Source organism: Lithobates pipiens, unplaced genomic scaffold (assembly GCF_037356315.1).
Source record: "Lithobates pipiens isolate NorthernLeopardFrog02 unplaced genomic scaffold, aLitPip1_a1.2 Scaffold_8, whole genome shotgun sequence".
Classification (NCBI taxonomy): domain Eukaryota; kingdom Metazoa; phylum Chordata; class Amphibia; order Anura; family Ranidae; genus Lithobates; species Lithobates pipiens.
Genome location: NW_027507903.1, coordinates 491,547,071 through 491,567,618, shown reverse-complemented (window position 1 = coordinate 491,567,618; position 20,548 = coordinate 491,547,071). Strand labels below are relative to the sequence as shown.

General features: G+C 44.1%; 1 protein-coding gene across 1 annotated transcript in view; it reads right to left on the bottom strand.

Moving 5' to 3' along the window:
* Positions 1-20,548, bottom strand: part of ITPR2 (inositol 1,4,5-trisphosphate receptor type 2) — a 482,081-nt gene that overhangs the window by 296,574 nt on the left and 164,959 nt on the right. The window contains exon 10 of the mRNA XM_077469087.1: positions 14,644-14,685. Coding sequence (XP_077325213.1) covers positions 14,644-14,685 — 42 coding nt within the window. The remainder of the gene's footprint in view (positions 1-14,643; positions 14,686-20,548) is intronic.

Here is a 20,548-nt window from a genome sequence, read left to right as displayed (position 1 = left end):
TTGTTGTTAAAAAAGCAAAATATGGGGGGCATGGCCTGAAGCATGGCCTGACGCATGGAGCAGGAAGACGTGTAGTGTGTCTGCTCCCAGATCCCGTGGCTCTACAGGATTTCTCCACACCAGAAATCACCGCTGAAACTGACCGAATGGGGAAGGATAAGTACAAAGACCAGAAGGGAGCAGGGGCATCCCGTCCCAGAGGGGATTTAAGGAACCTTTGTACCCGATCGTTGGCCTCGGCGAAACGCCAGCCGACTTCCAAGATGGCGCCGGCGCCTCCATCCCCAGCCGTGCCCCCCCAGATGCTCCAGAAGCCACTCCACCACATCTCTGGGCTCAGAGGATAGTGGGACTTAGAATCTCAGATGAGATCCCTGCACAGCTACATGCGCTCCCTCCCCACAAAGGCTGACTTTGAGCAGTGTGTTAAACGCATAGAGAAAACTTACAAGCATGAGATCTCTGAACTTAAAAGGGACATTGTTCGTTTTGAGGAAACAGAAACCACCACAGAAGGCTTCCAGTCCACAGTCCAGACACATGAGGAAATACTCAATTCCCGCACAGTCATGCTGCAGCACCTAGCATACCAGCAAGACAACATTGAAAATAGAAACTGGCATAACAACATCCGCATACGTGGAATTCCTGAAGTTGTGGAACCCAAAGACCTAAAAATGGTGGTGACAGCCATCTTCAACCAGATTCTGCAACTACCAAAAGATAACCCAATTGAGCTGGACAGAGTCCACAGGACCTCAGGCCCCAGAAAGCCTGACCCCTCATTTGTCCGCGACACTCTATGCAGAGTGCATTTTTACAATATAAAGGAATTCATCATGCATGCCGCCAGCACCCAGGACTCTATACTCTTCAACACTACCCCATCATGCTGCTGCCTGACCTCTCACGCCTAACTTTAACCATGCGGAAAGCCCTGAAACCTCGCACGCAGTTACTTCTATCACGTCAGATGAAATATCAATGGCGCTTCCCCTTCAAGCTGAGGGTGCACCATGACGGTAAGACTGCCACCTTCCACACGCTGGATGACCTTCCCACTTTCCTCAGCATCTTGGAGTTGCCTCATGTCTCTATCCCGGACTGGCCCTTCACTCCCACCACACCAGGCCTGCCATACTTGCCTCAATGGCAAAAGCAGAGCCACAATCGATGCCCTGGATCCTCACCCCATGCAGATCCTAATGATTGATGTCCTCCAGACCGGCTGATCATCCCTTCTCTTTTCTTGATAGCAGGAACATCTCCCGCGTCGACTCAGGATTTCTGAGAACACTCCTTACGAAAATTACCTGTTGAACACTTTCCAACAAACTGCAACGGTCCCTTCCACGGGCAAGCTGATAGCAGAACCCGGATTCTCCAGTTCGAAGCCAGCATACCTGACACATGGAACCCAGGAGTGAACTCAGTCTGTTCAATCAGTCCCGGGTCTCACAGATTTTCCCCCTTCTTCCATGCTCTGACGTTCGCCTCAAAACGCTTACTTTCCCTTGAAGCTTGCTGAGTCACCCGTCGGACCCCATAGTTTGTTTTACGGGACCTCATACCCCTGTCTGAACTTCACAATTGCTCTTATGGCATAAGACCCTTACTACCATACCTAGTTACCCTATGTGGTGTTTGCATATTATGCCCTGTTTCCCGTAACCATTTTTTCTTCTTTTTGCTATTTTATGGGTTTTTTTTCCCCCTATTACAGGTTATTCTGTTTGTACCTACCTCCTGTCCTGTGGAGCCCAGGGCCCCGGAAGCTCCTCCGTGCCTACCACTAACCCCCCTTAGGACCACTCGGTGCAAACGTTCCGCACCGTACATTCGTTTAAAGCTATTACCTACAATATATTTTTATATATTTTTTTTTTATACGATTATGATTAACTGGCGCCACTTAGTGGCACACTTAAGTACATTGATTCTACCATTACTGTCCACTTGTGCTCTTATGCTACTATTTTTCTTTCTTACATGCTTCTATCTAACTGTCCCCCCCCCCCCCCCCCGCGCGCGCGCTGACGGGGACCGGTCCCCAGTGGACTATTATCACTCTATCTTTACCACTCTCAACCCCCTCTTTTCACTATGGCAGTCACACCACCTCTTAACCTAGCATCCTACAACTGTAGGGGCTTTAACACCCCGGAGAAGCGCAGCCAGATCCTCTACCACTTCCACAGAGAGCCAACATCCTGCTATTGCAGGAGACGCATTTTCGTACTGGGTCACTTCCCACGTTACGTAATCGCCATTACCCTACCTGGTTCAATAGTACTAATCCTCTAGCCAAATCTAAAGGGGTCTCCATTGCACTCCATAGATCTTTTCACCCTGAGGTACTTGACTCATACATTGATGACAATGGTCATTTGTGTTTCTCAAATTAAAACTTAATAATTTTCTCTTCACAGTGGCCAACATATATGCTCCAAAATGGGGACCAGACTCGCTTCCTTTCCACCACTCTCACCAGACTGTCCTCCTTTGGGGGCCCCTGCTTCATTATCAGAGGTGACTTCAATGTTGCGCTGTCCCCGTCTGCAGACACGTCCTCACGCAAGTCATCCATAGCTACGACCACACTCTCACACATCAAGTCCCTCCTACACTCCCATCACCTAGTAGATGTATGGCATATACACCATCCTACTGACAGAGATTACACTTACTTCTCCACAGCCTACAACTCCTACAGCAGATTGGACCATTACAGACCTCCATGGGACATGCCCTTTGGTCCGACCACTCCCCGGTATATATATCCTTTGCCGACCCCCACAGTCACATCGGGGAACATCCTGGCGCCTCAACGACAACTTATTGCAAGACACAGTGTGTATTGCTGAAGTTACTAAAGCGATCCAAAACTTTCGTTCAGATCACTCCTCAGACACTACCACTCCTCTTAACAAATGGGAGGCCCTGAATTGTGTGGTTAGAGGTGTCCTCATACAAAATGGCTCACGCATAAAAAAATTAGATAAGATGAAATACGACACCTCCTTGCCACCATTTCAGATCTGGAATCCCTCCATAAGCGAACTTTAGACCAGTCTACCTTTATTAACCCCTCAAATGCCCGTCATGACCTCCTCCAATTGTTAGACTCCCACTCCCTAATAGCCAGGGATCGTGCACGCAACCAAAACTACTCTATAGCCAATAAATGTGGTCAACACCTAGCTCGGGCCATTCACCCTAGACCCCCCGTCACCCTATCCCCTTCATCACCAAACCAAATCTGTCCAAGGTCTTTAACACCAAAGGCATCTCTGCCTCTTTCAAAGACTTTTACTCCCAATTGTACAATCTCCCACACGCAGCCCCACACATCTCTCCATCTTCCCCCCAAGACCCAATGCAGGCCTATATCGCCGAAACGGCATTACCCACAATTGACTCACAGGAATCCTCGGAGCTGGATAGGCTCTTGACGGAACCAGAATTTCTGGGTGCCATCAGGGGACTAAAACTAGGTAAATGCCTGGGCCCTGATGGCTACACCCCAAGGTTTTACAAAACCTCACGCCCCTGCTAATACCTCTCCTAACCAGGGTCTTTAATGCCATCGATGACACTACACTCCCCTCCAAGGAACTCCTATCAGCCAATGTATCCATTCTTCTGAAAACCGATAAAGTTCCCTCCCAATGCAGCAGTTATCTCCCCATATCCCTATTGGACATAGTCCTCAAACTGTTCGCAAAGGTCCTCGCCAACCGCCTCTCCCCCCCTACTCCCAGGGATTATTCATAGAGACCAGGTTGGTTTTGTCCCGGGCAGGGAAGCCCAAGACAACACCACTAAGACCATACACCTCATCTCATATATCCAACGCCATCGTCAACCGGCTTGCCTTCTATCCTTCGATGCCAAGAAGGCATTTGACCGGGTCAACTGGCGCTTCTTAAGACTCTCTCTTGAGCAAATAGATTTAGGCTCAACCTTCATCTCCCAAATTATGTCCCTCTACTCACACCCCACTGCCTCAGTCTTAGTGAATGGTACCCCCTCAGAAGCGTTTGACATATCTAATGGGACCCGCCAGGGATGCCCCCTCTCCCCCCTTCTTTTTGTCGTCGTAATGGAACACCTGGCATGTGCCATCCGCCAAAATGCTTCCATACATGGTATCCAAACACAATCTGAACACCACAAACTATTGCTGTACGCAGATGATTTACTAATCTACGCATGTCAGCCCCACGTAACCCTCCCCTCCTTGTTCTCAGAATGCAAACGCTTTGGAACGCTGAGTCATTTTAAGCTCAAAATTTCCAAAATAGAGGCCCTAAACATTTCTCTATCTGCATCTACCTTGTCCTCACTCCACTCCAACTACTCCTTTCAATGGCAGATCAAGGGCATCTCTTACCTGGGCGTGACAATCCCTGTCACTCTTCATAACCTATTCACGCTAAACTACATCACCCTCCTTTCACGTCTTAGAAAGGATCTGGCTGAATGGGGAAATAAGACCCTACCCTGGTTTGGTTGCATCAACACCGTCAAGATGGACACCCACCATCATTATACCTATACCAAACCATACCAGTCATTATTCCCAAATCCTTCTTTTCTGCCCTGCGCTCCCTTTCCATTCGCTTTATATGGAATAAAGGATTGTCTAGAATTAGATACAAATTACTCACCAGACCAAAATTACAGGGGGGCACAGGTCTACCGGACTATGAATTATACCACAAAGCCACACTTATGGCCCGCATACTAGAGTGGTTCCCACGACCCCTCCAAAAAGCCTCAGCTATGGTCGAGCAGGACTTATCTCCAGTGGACCTGAGGGCCCTCCCCTGGGGTTACAGGGGTAACCTCCCAGACTTATCAAGCTCTTCACCTCTAACCACAGCTGCCCTTACACTCTGGTATAGGAGGGGGTTATGCAAGATCGTATTCTCCGACCCATTTCCCTTATCACCCCTATTTGATAACCCAGCTTTCCCACAAGGCATGGGGACCAAAGCCCTAGGCTCATTCCACTGCACCACCTGTCCTCAGGCACGCACCTTCATCCATTCGGGGAACGGAATCCCGATCTTCCCAAAGGGAACACGCGACTGGCTCACTTCCCTACACCTAGCAACTTTCACCAAGCACTTATTTAGCTCGTCCCAGATCCATCACCCACTCACTGAATTCGAACACCTGAGCTCTCTCCAAGAACTGCCTAGACACTTGCTTTCATATATTTACAGCCTGATAGGCTCTTACAGAAACTGACCTACCCACTTACACCAGGATATGGTCGGCAGACCTGGGAAAGACCATCTCTAGAGCGGAATGGCAGATAGCATTCCATTTCGCACATAAGTCCTCCATCTTCTGCTACTCGCAAGAGAAGAACTTCAAGGTCATGTCGAGGTGGTACAGAGACCCCGCCACACTTCAAAGTATATTCCCATCTACCCCATCTGCCTGCTGGCGATGCAATGGGGCCACAGACACATATCTACATGTCTGGTGGGAATGTGATCAGATTCGACCCTTTCGGAGACAGATATCCAAGGTATATGACGAATCTCTGCAATTGACTCCTGAAATAGTCCTCCTCTCCCTCTTACCAGGCTCAATAACCTCTCAAAAATGCTGCTTGCTAAGTTTTTTTCTATCCACAGCCCGGCAACTCATACCCCTTTTCTGGAAAACAACTACTATCCCCCCATTATCTCTTTGGGCCTCCACCATGAATGATATCATGCAGATGGAGGAGATGCTGGCGCAAGACAATAACACCTATGATAAATACACAGTACTGTGATCGATCTTGCAGCGCTTCTCCTCCTCAGACTCTGTGGCTGCATTGCTTACTGCTCCCTCGAGCTCTATCCCCTCATCATCCTGATCCCTTCCCACATTCCGTTTACAATCCTAAATTGGAAAACAAATGTCCTCCCTCTCCGGTCCCTGTTAGAGATCCCTCCCCCCCTCTCTTGACCCCCCCCCCCGTATCGCTTGACATGAAATAATTATGTGACAACGTGTGTATTGTCAGACATCAGCATTGCCGTGGGCGATAGCCGTTGTTCGCGCTGGTTGTCTCTGCCTTGTAAACAATCTGTCAACCGTGCCTTTTCCTTTTGTTACTTTTACAAATAAAACATTTTCAACCCTAAAAAACTAAATATGTGCTTTGGTCTTTGTCTCCATTGGAGAGATGGCCCATCAAACAGGAAATACCCCAAGAGGTACACAGTTGGAAAAAAAATCTTGTTTGATGGGCTTCTTCTAAGACTTTGAAATGTTGTGAAGGTGGATGAGGAGCACCAAAAAAGATCTTGAAAAAAACAAGCATGCAAAATTACAGCCAAAGCATTTTGGGGGTTTCAGGAGTTGAAAAGCACCCCCTCCTCAGGGCTTATGTGGATGATTTAATGAAAGGTCATTTTAGAGGTTCAGTCAGGTAGCTTAAAAGATACTATCCTGATGCTATTACATAGACAATAAAAATGTGGCAGGGGTTCTATGCTTTCCCCACTCTATACAAAAAGTTTTGCCTGGAGCTGGATTTTACCATTTTCTGGTACAAGGGAGCTATTGACATCAAAGAGAACAGCAACGCAAACTGCACTCTGTTAACATTTTGATGCACCAAAAGCTTGATGACGTGCATCCAAGCTCACGGGGGGGGGGGGGGGGGAGGGCCCTGTATATATATATATATATATATATATATATATATATATATATATATATATACATTATAGTCCCTGCTTTCTATGCTTTTCCATTCCTCTGCCTTGAACTGTCGTTTTCCTCCTGTGCTAAGTATAACTCCAGAAAGATAAGACGTGATAATCTACGTATGAGACGACAGTCCGCCTCCTCATACACCCACAGTGCTTCTATATTACCTTGTCATTAACAGTGTGTAAATATAATAAAGTCTCTTGATTGTTCTCATGATGACGTCAAAATGTAAAAGAGAATTAAAATAAAAAATGGATTTTACCGGTAAAGAACTACCGTAAGTGAAAATTAACAGAATGAGTCTCTTGAGAGTGTTCGATCAACTGTACCTTATATAAATAGGCTCAAACACTTACAAAAAATGTTAATAGCTTTATTATTTATTGTTGTGAATTTTTTTCATTGCTGTTATCTGTCAGAGCTGCCCAGAAAAAGTACAAAGGGTTAAAGAAATGTTCAAAGTTAGACTGGAGTTAAGGGTAATGAGTTTAGGTTAAAGGGTTAGGATTTAGGGTATTGAGTGATAGGTTAAAGAAGTAGTGTGGGATAGTAAAAAAAAAAAAAACATTCATACTCGATCTGATGCTGCAGCTGTCTCCTGCTGATTCTAAGACCAAGAACTGAGTGATCAAATGACCACTGATTGCTCAATTCTCTTCACTGAGCAGAGAGCCGTGACTGTCAGTCACCAGCTTTCTGTTCTGTCACTCCAGCACTCACTGGAGCACCAGGCTGTCGAGGGGACGGGAGTGGCTGGCTCAGGATCTCAGAGACACGTTGAGAGGCCAAACCAGCTGCTACTCAGGCACCTGGGTGGATCCTGACATTATTGCTGCTAGCAATAATCACTTTGTGTTCTCCTGGTTGATAAGGCTCTCCTGGCTCCCACACTAGGAGAACACAATAACTCTGTAGGAGGGATTCACCCATCAACGCTGACTGTGTTGATGGGGGAATCGAGTGGTATTATTTTCTTCAACCCGGGCTTGCAGGAAAGAAAATCGCTCCATCTATGGCTGGCTTTATTTACAGAAGGGTAAAGGAAAGATATAAATAAAGATTATGGTAAAGAACACACAAGGGAACACTTTTTTTTATTGTTCTTAGTGCCAAAAGAACTACTGCACAGATCACCTCATGCTTAAAGGCAGCATATTATGGCACAATTACACTTTATCTGCTGGAACCTTGAAACTAGCTGTATACAACAACGACACACTTATACTTGGGGGTCCCAGAACAATGACATGCTGATATTTGGGGTCCCAGAACAATAACACATTGACACTGGAGGTTTCAGAACAATGAAACACTGAAACCTGAGGTTGCAGAACAATTACACACTGGCTTTTGGGGTCCCAGAACAATAACACACAGACACTTGAGGCACCAAAACAATAACAAAATGACACATGGGGGCCTCAAACAAGGACAAACTAACACTTGGAGCCCTAGAACAATGACACACACTTGGGTTTCCATAGTAATGACACCCGGATAATTGGGGGCACTAGAAAATGACACACTGACAGTTGGGATTCCACAACAATTATACGCAACAACGCTTAAAATTTCACAACAATAACACACCGATACATTTACACTTTGGGTCTCAGAATAATCACTCACTGACACTTGGAGGCACTAGTATGACTGACAAACACTTGGGGTGTCACAACAATAGCACATGTACATTTATACCTGGGGTTCTAGAATAATGATTAACTGAAAATTGGAATCCAAGAACAACAACATACCAATACTGGGGGTCCTAGAAAAATGACACACTGACATTAGAGGTCCAAGAACAATGATATAAGGACACTAGAACATTGACGCATTGACACTTAGAATCCGAGAACAATGACATGACATGTGGGCGTCCCAGAACAACAACACGCTGACACTTGAGATCCCAGGACAATGGCTGTAGTTTCAGAGCTCACCACATTTATATTTGGGGGTCATCTCCAATGACACACTGATACCCCAAATCTCAACTACAGAGAATGCCATCAGTGGCCCATATTTTATCTGGCTTGTAGTCAACTACCAGAGAAAAGACCATAGCACAAGTCCTGGCTGGTCTTACAGATGCACACTGAAGCCACAAACATCAAATCCAAACTGATAAACCAAAAGAAAATACACATCTTGTTTTTGTAACACTGACTTGGTGTCCCAGAACTAGACACACTGACATTAGGGGGGATATTTCCAAAAGGCAAATCCACTTTGCACTACAAGCACACTTGAAAATGTGCTGACAATGCACTTGGAAGTGCAGTCGCTCTAAATCTAAATGGTAGATCTGAAATGAGTGGAAGCTCTGCGGATTTTATCATCCAATCATGTGCAAGCTAAAATGCTGTTTTTTATTTTCCTTGCATGTGCCCCTCGGATCTACAGCGACTTTACTTCCAAGTGCACTTTCAAGTGCACTTGCAGTGCAAAGTGGATTTTCCTTTAGTAAATAACCCCCTTGGTGTCCCAGAACTAAGGCACACTGACACTTGGGGTTCTAGAATAATAGTACACTGGCAATTGGGGTTCTAGAATAATGACACACTGACACTTGTGGTCCTAGAACAATAATATGTAGACACTTGGGGGCCTAGAACAATGACACAAGGACAACTTGTGGTCCTAGAACAATGGCACCTGCGGTTCTAGAATAATGACACACTGACACTTGGGGTCCTAGAACAATAATATGTAGACACTTGTGGGCCTAGAACAATGACACAAGGACAACTTGTGGGCCTAGAACAATGACACAAGGACAACTTGTGGTCCTAGAACAATGGCATTTGGGATTCAAGAACAATAACATGTTGATATCTGAGGGTCCCAGAACAATGACACACAGACACTTGAGATCCCAGAACAATGGCAGTAGTTTCAGTGCTTACCGTATTTATATTTGGGGTCACCCCCAATGACACACTGATACCCCAAATCCTAACTACAGAGAATGCCATCAGTGGCCAATATTTTATTTGGCCTGTAGTCAACTACCAGAGAAAAGACCATAAAGAGCACTAAATGTATTCTCTCTGGAGAAGAGGCGCTTGAGAGGGGATATGATTTCAATTTACAAATACCATACTGGTGACCCCACAATAGGGATAAAACTTTTTCACGGAAGGGAGTTTAAAGCGGTTGTAAACCCTTACAAACCACTTTGACCTACAGGTAAGCCTAGATTAAGGCTTACCTGTAGGTCCAAGAAATATCTCCTAAACCAACACGGTTTAGGAGATATTTACTAAAAGAGAGGCACCGCTGTCTATGGCGCATAGGCGCACTATCGCCGTTAGCAGCATTCCGCTGCTAATGGCGATATGCCGTTAGTGGTGGCTCCCATGCGCATGCGCGGGAGTGACATCCTCGCTGCTCCGGCGCTGTGAGTGGCCGGAGCAGCGATACCCGGAAGAAGATGGACGCTCAGTACTACAGGGGACAGCGGTGACATCACTATGTGATGCATAGTAGCCCCTTATGCTTTACCTTTGCAGGAAGACAAAGAATAAGTAAACCCATCAGAGTTTACTTCCTCTTTAATAAGACATGTGGCCACACACTACAATTCGAAGAAAAGAGGTTTAACCTCAAACTGCGTAGAGGGTTCTTTACTGTAAGAGCGTCAAGGATGTGGAATTCACTTCCACAGGTGGTGGTCTCAGTGGGGAGCATCGACAGTTTCAAAAAACGATTAGATAAGCACCTGAACGACCACAACATACAGAGATATACAATGTAACACTGACATATAATTACACACATAGGTTGGACTTGATGTCTTTTCTTTCAAGCTCACCTACTATGTAACTATGTAACATGCCACGCACACCAATTCTAAACTGATAAACCAAAAGAAAATACACATTTTGTTTTTGCAACGCTCTTGATGTTTAAAATGAAAAACAAGTGCGTAAAAAGAAGTGAGAGAGGAGCAATGGAATCTTCGGGAATGGCTGAGCTGCTGAGACTTCTGGCTGCGCAATTCTACTCTCCAGAGGGGTATAAAATAAGCTCCCTGTCTTGTAGCCAAATGGTACGAGGCCATGGCAGGACAAAGCTCTTCTATGAGGGGTACAAGCAAACAGCAACCTTATCCAATCCACCTCAGAGAAGCCAGGCAGCCTCCTCAGTAATACAGGGGCCAAAGGACTGACGCCGCCAGAGCCAAAAATAGCTATAGGCTATTCAACCCCGATTTCACCGCACATATTTATATATTTGATGACAGTCAAAAATGTCAGTGTTGACAACACGGAACCCACCAGCAAAGTATACATAAGCAAATTGCAAATAAAAGCCTAACTCCAGTAAAAATATTTTTTTTGTTGTTGTAGATAAAGTGAGGAAGAAAAATTCTACCAGGTCCTAAATTGGGGAGATTTTTTTCTCACTTCCGGTCTCTGTGACACTTGTACACTGTCAAATAAGGGAGGGGGAAATGTGTTGTCACTGGGACATGAAGGCCCAGACAGCAATAAAACATTGTCAGAAGTTCTGACTTTTCAACACTATTAAAAAAAAGTTTGGGCTGGGGTCTCTTTTTTGGAGAAATATCACATTACTTTCTGTGCTGACAGGACATGAGGGAAAATCTCCTTAGTGGGCACAGAGACTGGAATAAAAAATCTTCCTTTCTTTATTCAAAATGAAATAAAGACTGCATGTGGTGCAGTACCTTGGTTCAGGGGATCATGTGTCCTGGAAGTGTTGTATAGCCCAGTGTCGGCCCGTCCATAGGGGACGCCCGGCTCTGCTGATGGGGACACATGTGATGAGGACACTGCTGGCTGATGGGGACACATGTGAGAAGGACTCTGCTGATGGGGACACAGATGTAAGGAGGGACTCCACTGATGGGGACACAGATGTAAGGAGGAACTCTGCTGATGGGGACACAGATGTAAGGAGGGACTCTGCTTATGGGGACACAGATGTAAGGAGGACTCCGCTGATGGGGACACAGATGTAAGGAGTACTCCACTGATGGGGACACAGATGTAAGGAGTACTCCGCTGATGGGGACATAGATGTAAGAAGGGGCTCCGCTGATGGGGACACAGATGTGAGGAGGGGCTCCGCTGATGGGGACACAGATGTGAGGAGGGACTTCGCTGATGGGGACACAGATGTGAGGAGGGACTTCGCTGATGGGGACACAGATGTGAGGAGGGACTTCGCTGATGGGTACACAGATGGAAGGAGGGACTCTGCTGATGGGGACACAGATGTGATGAGGACTCTGCTGGCTGACGGGGGACACATGTGAGGGGGACTCTGCTGATGGGGACACAGATGTAAGGAGGGACTCCGCTGATGGGGACACAGATGTAAGGAGGGACTCCGCTGATGGGGACACAGATGTAAGGAGGGACTCCACTGATGAGGACACAGATGTAAGGAGGGACTCCACTGATGGGGACACAGATGTAAAGAGGACTCCGCTGATGGTGACACTTGTTAAACTTTCTGGAATACACATATTTCTATTGTTGTGTAGGATCTGGGCCTGCTGTCCCTCCATCCCTCTCTCACTCTCTCCCTCCCCCTCCATCCCTCTTCCATCTCAGATGTTAACCACGCCCTCTTAGAGCCACACCCCTTTAAGGCACGCCCACTATTTCCTTGAAACCACGCCCATTTTCGCCAAGTGGGGGGTCAAAAAGGAAGGATGGGGTCTGGTGCCCCCCATTCTAAAACTTTACCAGCCGCCACTGGTATAGCTGCTGAACCCAAAGCTCTTCAAGATTACTTACCTGAGCCCAATCTTGATGCAGAGCTGTGCCTGAGAGCAATGGCCCTCTCTGCTCTCTTCCTCCTCACAGGGCAGACTGATAGCAGCGGGAGCCTTTGGTTCCTGCTGCTGTCAATCAAATCCTGTGATGAAGAAGCAGGGAACATGTCGGGGCTGAGCCATGCTGTGTTAATAGATGCAGGTAGCAGGGCTCAGGATCGAGCCCACAGGTGTAGCCGAGCCATGCTATTTCAATAGATGCCGGCAGCAGGGCTCAGGATTGAGCCCACAGGTGTGCCACGATAGAGAGGCTTTGTATGGTGGCACACCAAAAAGAGGAGGAGCAAGAACTGCCAACGGGGGTCCCCGGAAAAAGCAGGATAGGGGCTTCTCTATGCAAAACCGTTGTAAAGAGTAGGTAAGCAGAACATGTTTATTTTAAAAAAAAAGGTTTACTCTTTACAATCACTTTAAATTCCCTCTTTTGCAATGTGCTCCTAACTTAAAGGGTATCTAAATCCAGGGACAACAAGTGGATATAATGCAGCTAACCTAGTGTGGTGGCTGCATTGTTTTTTGTTTTTTTTTAAGGCTAAGTACATTATAAGTACAAAAAAATACCAGTTGATCCTGACAGAAATCCAGTGTGCTATCTTCTGTAAACTATAAACACCTTCTCCCTGTGTAATGAAAAAAGGGGAAGGTGTTTGTAGTCCAAATCAGGACAGAAGCCTGAAATGACAAGGTTGCTCCTCCATAGATGATAGATACACTACAGCGAGTGTTGTCACCCTTGTACAAAAAGCGTGTTACTCGCAGGAGCACCGAGTTAAAATAAAGGAAAAAAAATGAAAGCCTAAAGCCTCATACACACAATCAGATTTTCGGACGACGTGCTAGTCTCACGTCGAAAGTGAAGAGGTTACGAAAAATCTCATACGACAGAATTCAACTTCAGTAGTGATGTAATGTGTTGAATAATTTTGTATGTATTCGTTTGTTTCTGAGCATGCAAAGTCTTGCTCTTACGATTTTTTTCAGACGAAAACTGTACTAACCGTCCGAAAATCAGGCGTTGCGTTCAAGTACGACAAAAATATTATAGTCTGCACATCCAGCTTTTGTCTGAGGAAAAAACAGAATCAGCTGTCGAAAGCACCATACTAACAATCCGAAAATCGGCAGATCGTTCATTGGACGTAATTTGCCTTCCGATTTCTGTATTTGGCCGTATTATTTTCATAGCTGGCCATACATGGATAAAAATTCAGCCGGTTCAGCAAGGGCTGGCCAAATTTCGATCGATGTAAGGGCATTGTGCTTATACAGTACCGATCAACTTCTGTACAACCGCCCTGTCTGTTTTTTTTTTCATGCCCTCATAGCAAGGGGCTTTGAGCCAAGAGTACCGCCAGGGGACCACAGAAGAGGAGGATTTGGGCAACTCTGTAAAAAACCATTGCACAAAGCAGGTAAGTATAACAGGTTTGTTATTTTAAAGAAAAACATTTTAAGGTTTACAATCACTTTAACTCAATTCCTGCCCTAGAGTGAAAATGCAACATCTTCATAGTGTGACAGTGCTAGGCCCTGTCACCGCTGTCACCGTGTTAGTGGGATTAAAGATCAAACAGGGTTCCCATGAATGCAGCTTGGGGGCTCCAGAATGTCAGTTTTGAGTGACTTTTCAGTTTCCTCTGTGATTTGTAACTGCCAGATTGGGTTCTTGAGTCCAGAAGCTTTAAAGAGCTTTGGATGGGAAGAAACCTCTAACCCTGGGGTCCAGGTTTTAATTGGAACCAGAAGGCTGTGTGTCTTTATAAACAAGGGCCTAACAGTGGTTCCGAGCTCTACCTGAAAGACAGGCGGTCCCCTGCCCAGAGGTCAGGGCATGAGCTAGTGCAGCAGCTTGCTGAGAAATAGACAGTGTGCCCTTAGGCATCAGCCTGTGCAGCCCAGGTGGGCATTTTCGTTCTTTTTTTGTTCGTCAATGCACTGAACGAGACTGTATGGCACATACTTTGGGACTGCAAAGTCGAAACAGCCAGGGAGCCTGCTGTCATCAAAGGCCTGGTAAACTGCAATGTATGACTTTTTTTGTTCTTGGGTTTAGATACACTTTAATACAACGTTGTACTAGGCTGGATATAAAAATGGATGCTTACTGTAACTTTGCCATCATTGACATCCCGATAATCTGGGTTGATCTAAAATAGACAAACATTTTTTATCATATATACACATATAAAACATTCTTATATGCAAATAAAAAGAAAACAAATCCTGATTTAAAGTATATTCAGAGCTTATTTATTTAGTTTACAATAGAATGTATATCTAGACGTGTGTGTTGTACCTGAATTTCCGACTCACAATAGTAATGTATTTCAATTAATCCAAAATAAAATATAACAAAACAATGATTCATGTTAATTTTCGAATTCCAAAATGAATTCAAATTTGAAATTAAAACACTGCAATAAATACAGTAAGATATAAAAGTTTCATAGTTTCATAGTTAGTAAGGTTGAATAAAGACACCAGTCCATCCAGTTCAACCTGAGTGAGTGTCTACCCCTATCCCTGTACATTGCACACTCACATTGATCCCTACCCTCAAGGAACCCACAATCTAAGGTCCCCATGCATATACTAGGGCCAATTTTGGACAGAAGCCAATCAACCTACCTGCATGTCTTTGGAGTGTGGGAGGAAACCGGAGGAAACCCACGCAGGCACAGGGAGAACATGCAAACTCCAGGCAGGTAGTGTTGTGGTTCGAACCAGTGACCCTTCTTACTGCTTGGTGAGAGTGCTAACCTCTACACCACTGTGCCGCCCAAGTGAAAAAGATGACAATTCCTATATAAGGTGCTTTACAGGATTGACTAAAATACAATAGAATAGAATAAAATAAATAGAAAATAAAAGGATATGATAGGATAAAACAGAATAGAATATAAAGGAATAAAATAAAACATAATAAAACATAATAGAATAGAAAATAAAGGGATAGATTAGAAAATAATAGAACAGAATAGAAAATAAAGGAATAGAATATAAAAGTGTAGAATAAAACAGAATAGAATAGAAAATAAAGGAATATAACACTATATAATAAAACAGAATATAAAAAAAATGAGTAGTGTAGAAAAAAGTTGAATAGAGAAGAATAGAATAAAATAGAATAAAATGCAAAAGAATAGAATAAAATTAAACGAATATAGCTGTCTCCTGAAATTCAAATTTCAAAATATGAATCTCGGAAGACAGCTATATTAATTCAAATGTATTCTATTCTATTTTATTCTATTATATTCCTTTATTTACTATTTTATTGTTTTATTCTATTCCTTTATTTTCTATTCTCTTATGTTTTATTCTAGTCTATTCTATTTTTTGATTTTCTATTCTATTTTATTCTATTATTTTCTATTGTATCCTATAACAAAATGAATTCTGAAAACCAATAATTATAACATAAGGAATATGACCAAACAAAATGATTAACCTTAATGAACAAATCCAAAATAAATTGAAACAAATTGTTCCGTCATGCGTATCTTTTGTATATCCATTGATTCTTACTGGACTTTTGGCAAATCCACATGTCAGCTCTCTGAGCACCATGTCTGATACACTTGAGAACCTTTTTCCAATTTGGAAAAGGAAAGTGAAGAGAAAGTCCCATATTTGGCTTTGTCTCCATGGGCTGCAGATGTGCCTTTTACATTGTCCACTAGTAAATGCTTTAAAGATGTGATTCATGACCATGTTTCATGAAGTGTTGTCTTTAAAGTAACATTAAAGATTCCCTTTTTTTAAATTAAAATAACAAACATGTTATACTTACCTGCTCTGTACAATGGTTTTGCACAGATCCTCCTGCTTTCAGGTTCCCCGCCATCGCTCCTGGCTCCTCCTCTGCAGCAAGTGCCCCCATAGGCTTCTTATGGGGGCACTTGTGCAGGCTCGCTCCTGAGCCGCCTTGCCTGCATCCACTGACACAGACAATGCGGCTTGGCCCAGCCCCCTGCTCCATCGTCACAGAATAAGATTGACAGCAGCAGAAGCCAATGGCTCCAGTTGCTCTCAGTCTGCCCTGTGAAGAAGAGGGACAGATCCGGGAGAACCGCTGCTCTCGTGCACATTGCTGGATCAGGATCGGGGCTCGGGTAAGTATAAGGCAGGGTTGGGGGGGGGGGGGGGCGGCACAGGCAGCACAGATGGTTTTCTAAAAAAAACAAGGCTTTAGAACCACTTTAAGTGTTATTCTGTGTTTTTTTGGTTTTTGTTTTTGTTTTTTTTGTGGCATGACGATTTTTTAACATGCATCACCGCCCTTTTCCAAGAAACACACCATGTCACATGTTATAAGCGCAACTAAAAAATAAACCTTCATTGTTTGCATCAAAGTGGTATAGATGTGCATAATGATAACTCCAGGTTTTGTGTTACTTTAAATAGAGGTCCTAAACGAACAAAGAAATGTCAGCCATGAGCGCTATAGATACATTCAGTATACAGCACTGTGTTCTGGCAGTGATATGGAGACATCCCTTCGCTCCCGGAACAAGATCAAGTCTGCCCAAGAGCTGCTCAACCATTCACAGAAAGCCCTGTATGTTTATGCATAAATACAAGGCTTTTTTTTGATTGGCTGAGGTATAGAAGTAGCAAGGTAGATGACATCACAACCGCCACCTCATCCAATCAGAGGAAGCCTTTTATTATTGATTAAAGTGGAGTTCTGCTTAAAAAAAAACAAAAATAAATAAATAAAAGTCAGCAGCTACAAATACTGCAGCTGCTGACTTTTAATAATCTGACACTTACCTGTCCCAGGGTCCAGCAATGCAGGAGAACGAAGCCCCGCTCATCTCCCCCTCCACTCTGGCGCCGCGAATGGCCATACAATCATCTGTGACCTTCGGCATGTCCCAATTGATTACCGAGAGGGAGGGGGGAGCGATGATCTCCCTTTCGGTGCCACGGTGCGCCGGGACCCCTCTAAAAAGAGGGTATCCGCTCCCCCCCCCCCAAAAAGGGGGGTCACCTCCCTTGAAAGCAGAAGTTCCATTTTTGGGTGGAACTCCGCTTTAAATACAAGGTTTTCTATGAATGGCTGATCATCACTTAGCTTGACTTGATTTTGTTCTGGGAACATAACAGGAACTCCTTGTAATTCTGCCAATAACACAGGACATTAGCTACATACAGTTTATACAGGGTCTAATCTCTCAACACTTAATCCAATACTATGAAGAACATTTTAGCTGGAGTTCTACTTTAATTATACTTTCATCTGTTTATACCTCCTAATCTACTGATCTTTTTAACATATTTTCCTCTAAAGGTCACATCAGCTAATATATTTTTTTCATCAAAAAAATGTAACCTTACATATGGAAAGGCTTCTTCACAGTAAAAGCTGTGAAAATGTTGAATAGACTCTCTGAAGACTTAGTTCTGGCCAGCTCCATAGATTGTTTAAAAAAACAAAAAACGAATTGCATTCCTAAATGCACAAAATATAACTGGACACTAACATTTATAGATAATAACTCAAGGGGTAGTTGATCCAGGGAATATTCAATTGACACCTGGGGGGTCAGGAAGGATTTTTTCCCCCTGTGGGAGCAAATTGGACCATGCACTAATGTTTGTTTGTTTTTTTCCCCTTCCTCTGGATCAACTGTGGGTATACAGTATCTCACCCCTCACATTTTTGTAAATATTTTATTATATCTTTTCATGTGACAACACTGAAGAAATTACACTTTGCTACAATGTAAAGTAGTGAGTGTACAGCTTGTATAACAGTGTACATTTGCTGTCCCCTCAAAATAACTCAACACACAGCCATTAATGTCTAAACCGCTGGCAACAAAAGTGAGTACACCCCTAAGTGAAAATGTCCAAATTGGGCCCAAAGTGTCAACATTTTGTGTGGTCAGCATTATTTTCCAGCACTGCCTTAACCCTCTTGGGGTGGAGTTCACCAGAGCTTTACAGGTTGCCACTGGAGTCCTCTTCCACTCCTCCATGATGACATCATGGAGCTGGTAGATGTTAGAGACCTTGCGCTCCTCCACCCTCCGCTTTTGAGGATGCCCCACAGATGCTCAATAGGTTTTAGGTCTGGAGACATGCTTGGACAGTCCATCACCTTTATCCTCAGCTTCTTTAGCAAGGTAGTGGTCCTCTTGGAGGTGTGATTGGGGTCGTTATGTTGGAATACTTCCCTGCGGCCCAGTCTCCGAAGGGAGGGGATCATTCTCTGCTTCAGTATGTCAGAGTACATGTTGGCATTCATGGTTTCCTCAATGAACTGTAGCTCCCCAGTGCTGGCAGCACTCATGCAGCCTCAGACCATGACACTCCCACCACCATGATTGACTGTAGGTAAGACACACTTGTCTTTGTACTCCTCACCTGGTTGCCGCCACACACGTTTGACACCATCTGAACCAAATAAGTTTATCTTGGTCTCATCAGACCACAGGACATGGTTCCAGTAATCCATGTCCTTAATCTGCTTGTCTTCAGCAAACTGTTTGCGGGCTTTCTTGTGCATCATCTTTAGAGGAGGCTTCCTTCTGGGATGACATGCAGCCCAATTTGATGCGGTGTGTAGCCTATGGTCTCAGAGAACTGACAGGCTGACCCCCCACCCCTTCAACCTCTGCAGCAATGCTGGCAGCACTCATACGTCTATTTCCCAAAGACAACCCCTGGATATGACACTGAGCACGTGCACTCAACTTCTTTGGTCAACCATGGTGAGGTCTGTTCTGTGATGAGCCTGACTTGTTAAACCGCTGTATGGTCTTGGTCACCTTTCTGCAGCTTCAGGGTCTTGGCAATCTTCTTATAGCCTGGGTCATCTTTATGTAGAGCAACAATTTTTTTTTCAGATCCTCAGAGAGTTCTTTGCCTTGGGGTGCCATGTTGAACTTCCAGTGACCAGTATGAGAGAATGAGAGCGATAATACCAAATTTAGCACACCTGCTCCCCATTCACACCTGAGACCTTGTAACACCAATGAATCACATGATACCGTGGAGGGAAAATGGCTAATTGGGCCCAATTTGGACATTGTCACCTAGGGGTGTACTCACTTTTGTTGCCAGCAGTTTAGACATTAATGGCTGTGTGTTGAGTTATTTTAAGGGGACAGAAAATTGACACTGTTATACAAGCTGTACATTCACTACTTTACATTGTAGCAAAGTGTCATTTCTTCATTGTTGTGACATGAAAACATATTATAAAATCTTTACAAAAATGTGAGGGTGTACTCACTTTTGTGAGATACCGTAGGAGTGTGTATATAGAGGTTTTGCATTTTTCTTTTCTTTTTTTCTCTTTTTATTGAACTAGATGCTCTTGTGTCTTTTCTCAACCTGAATAACTCTGTGACTATGTTTTTTTTTTTTTTTTTTTTTTACGAAAAGGCAAATCCACTTTGCACTACAAGTGCAAAGTGTACTTGAAATTGCACTGCAAGTTCACTTGGAAGTGCAGTCACTGTAGATCTGAGGGGGACATGCAAGGAAAATAAAAAAAACAGCATTTTAGCTTGCACATGACTGGATGATAAAATCAGCAGAGCCTCCCCTCATTTCAGATCTACCCTCAGATTTACAGCGACTGCACTTCCAAGTGCACTTTCAGTGCAATTTCAAGTGCACTTTGCACTTGTAGTTTGCACTTGTAGTGCAAAGTGGATTTGCCTTTCGTAAATAACCCTCTATGTATCATATTATAAAAGTTTGTGACTGATTTGCTTTAAAGGGGAGGCATTACAGTAGATGTATACTCTAATGGCCGTTCAAACCATGCCCGCATATGAATCGCACAGAATTGTGCAACTCTAAAGACATGCTGGTAGGTTAATCTGATCCTGTCTAAATTGGTCCTAGTATATGCGTTCCAGTGCAATTCATGTGCGGGCATGGCGTGAACTGGCTTTAACTAAATAAAAATGTAGTCTGCAAAAGACAAATCCACTTTGCACTACAAGGCACTTGTAAGTGCAGTCATTGTAGATCTGAGGGGTAGATCTG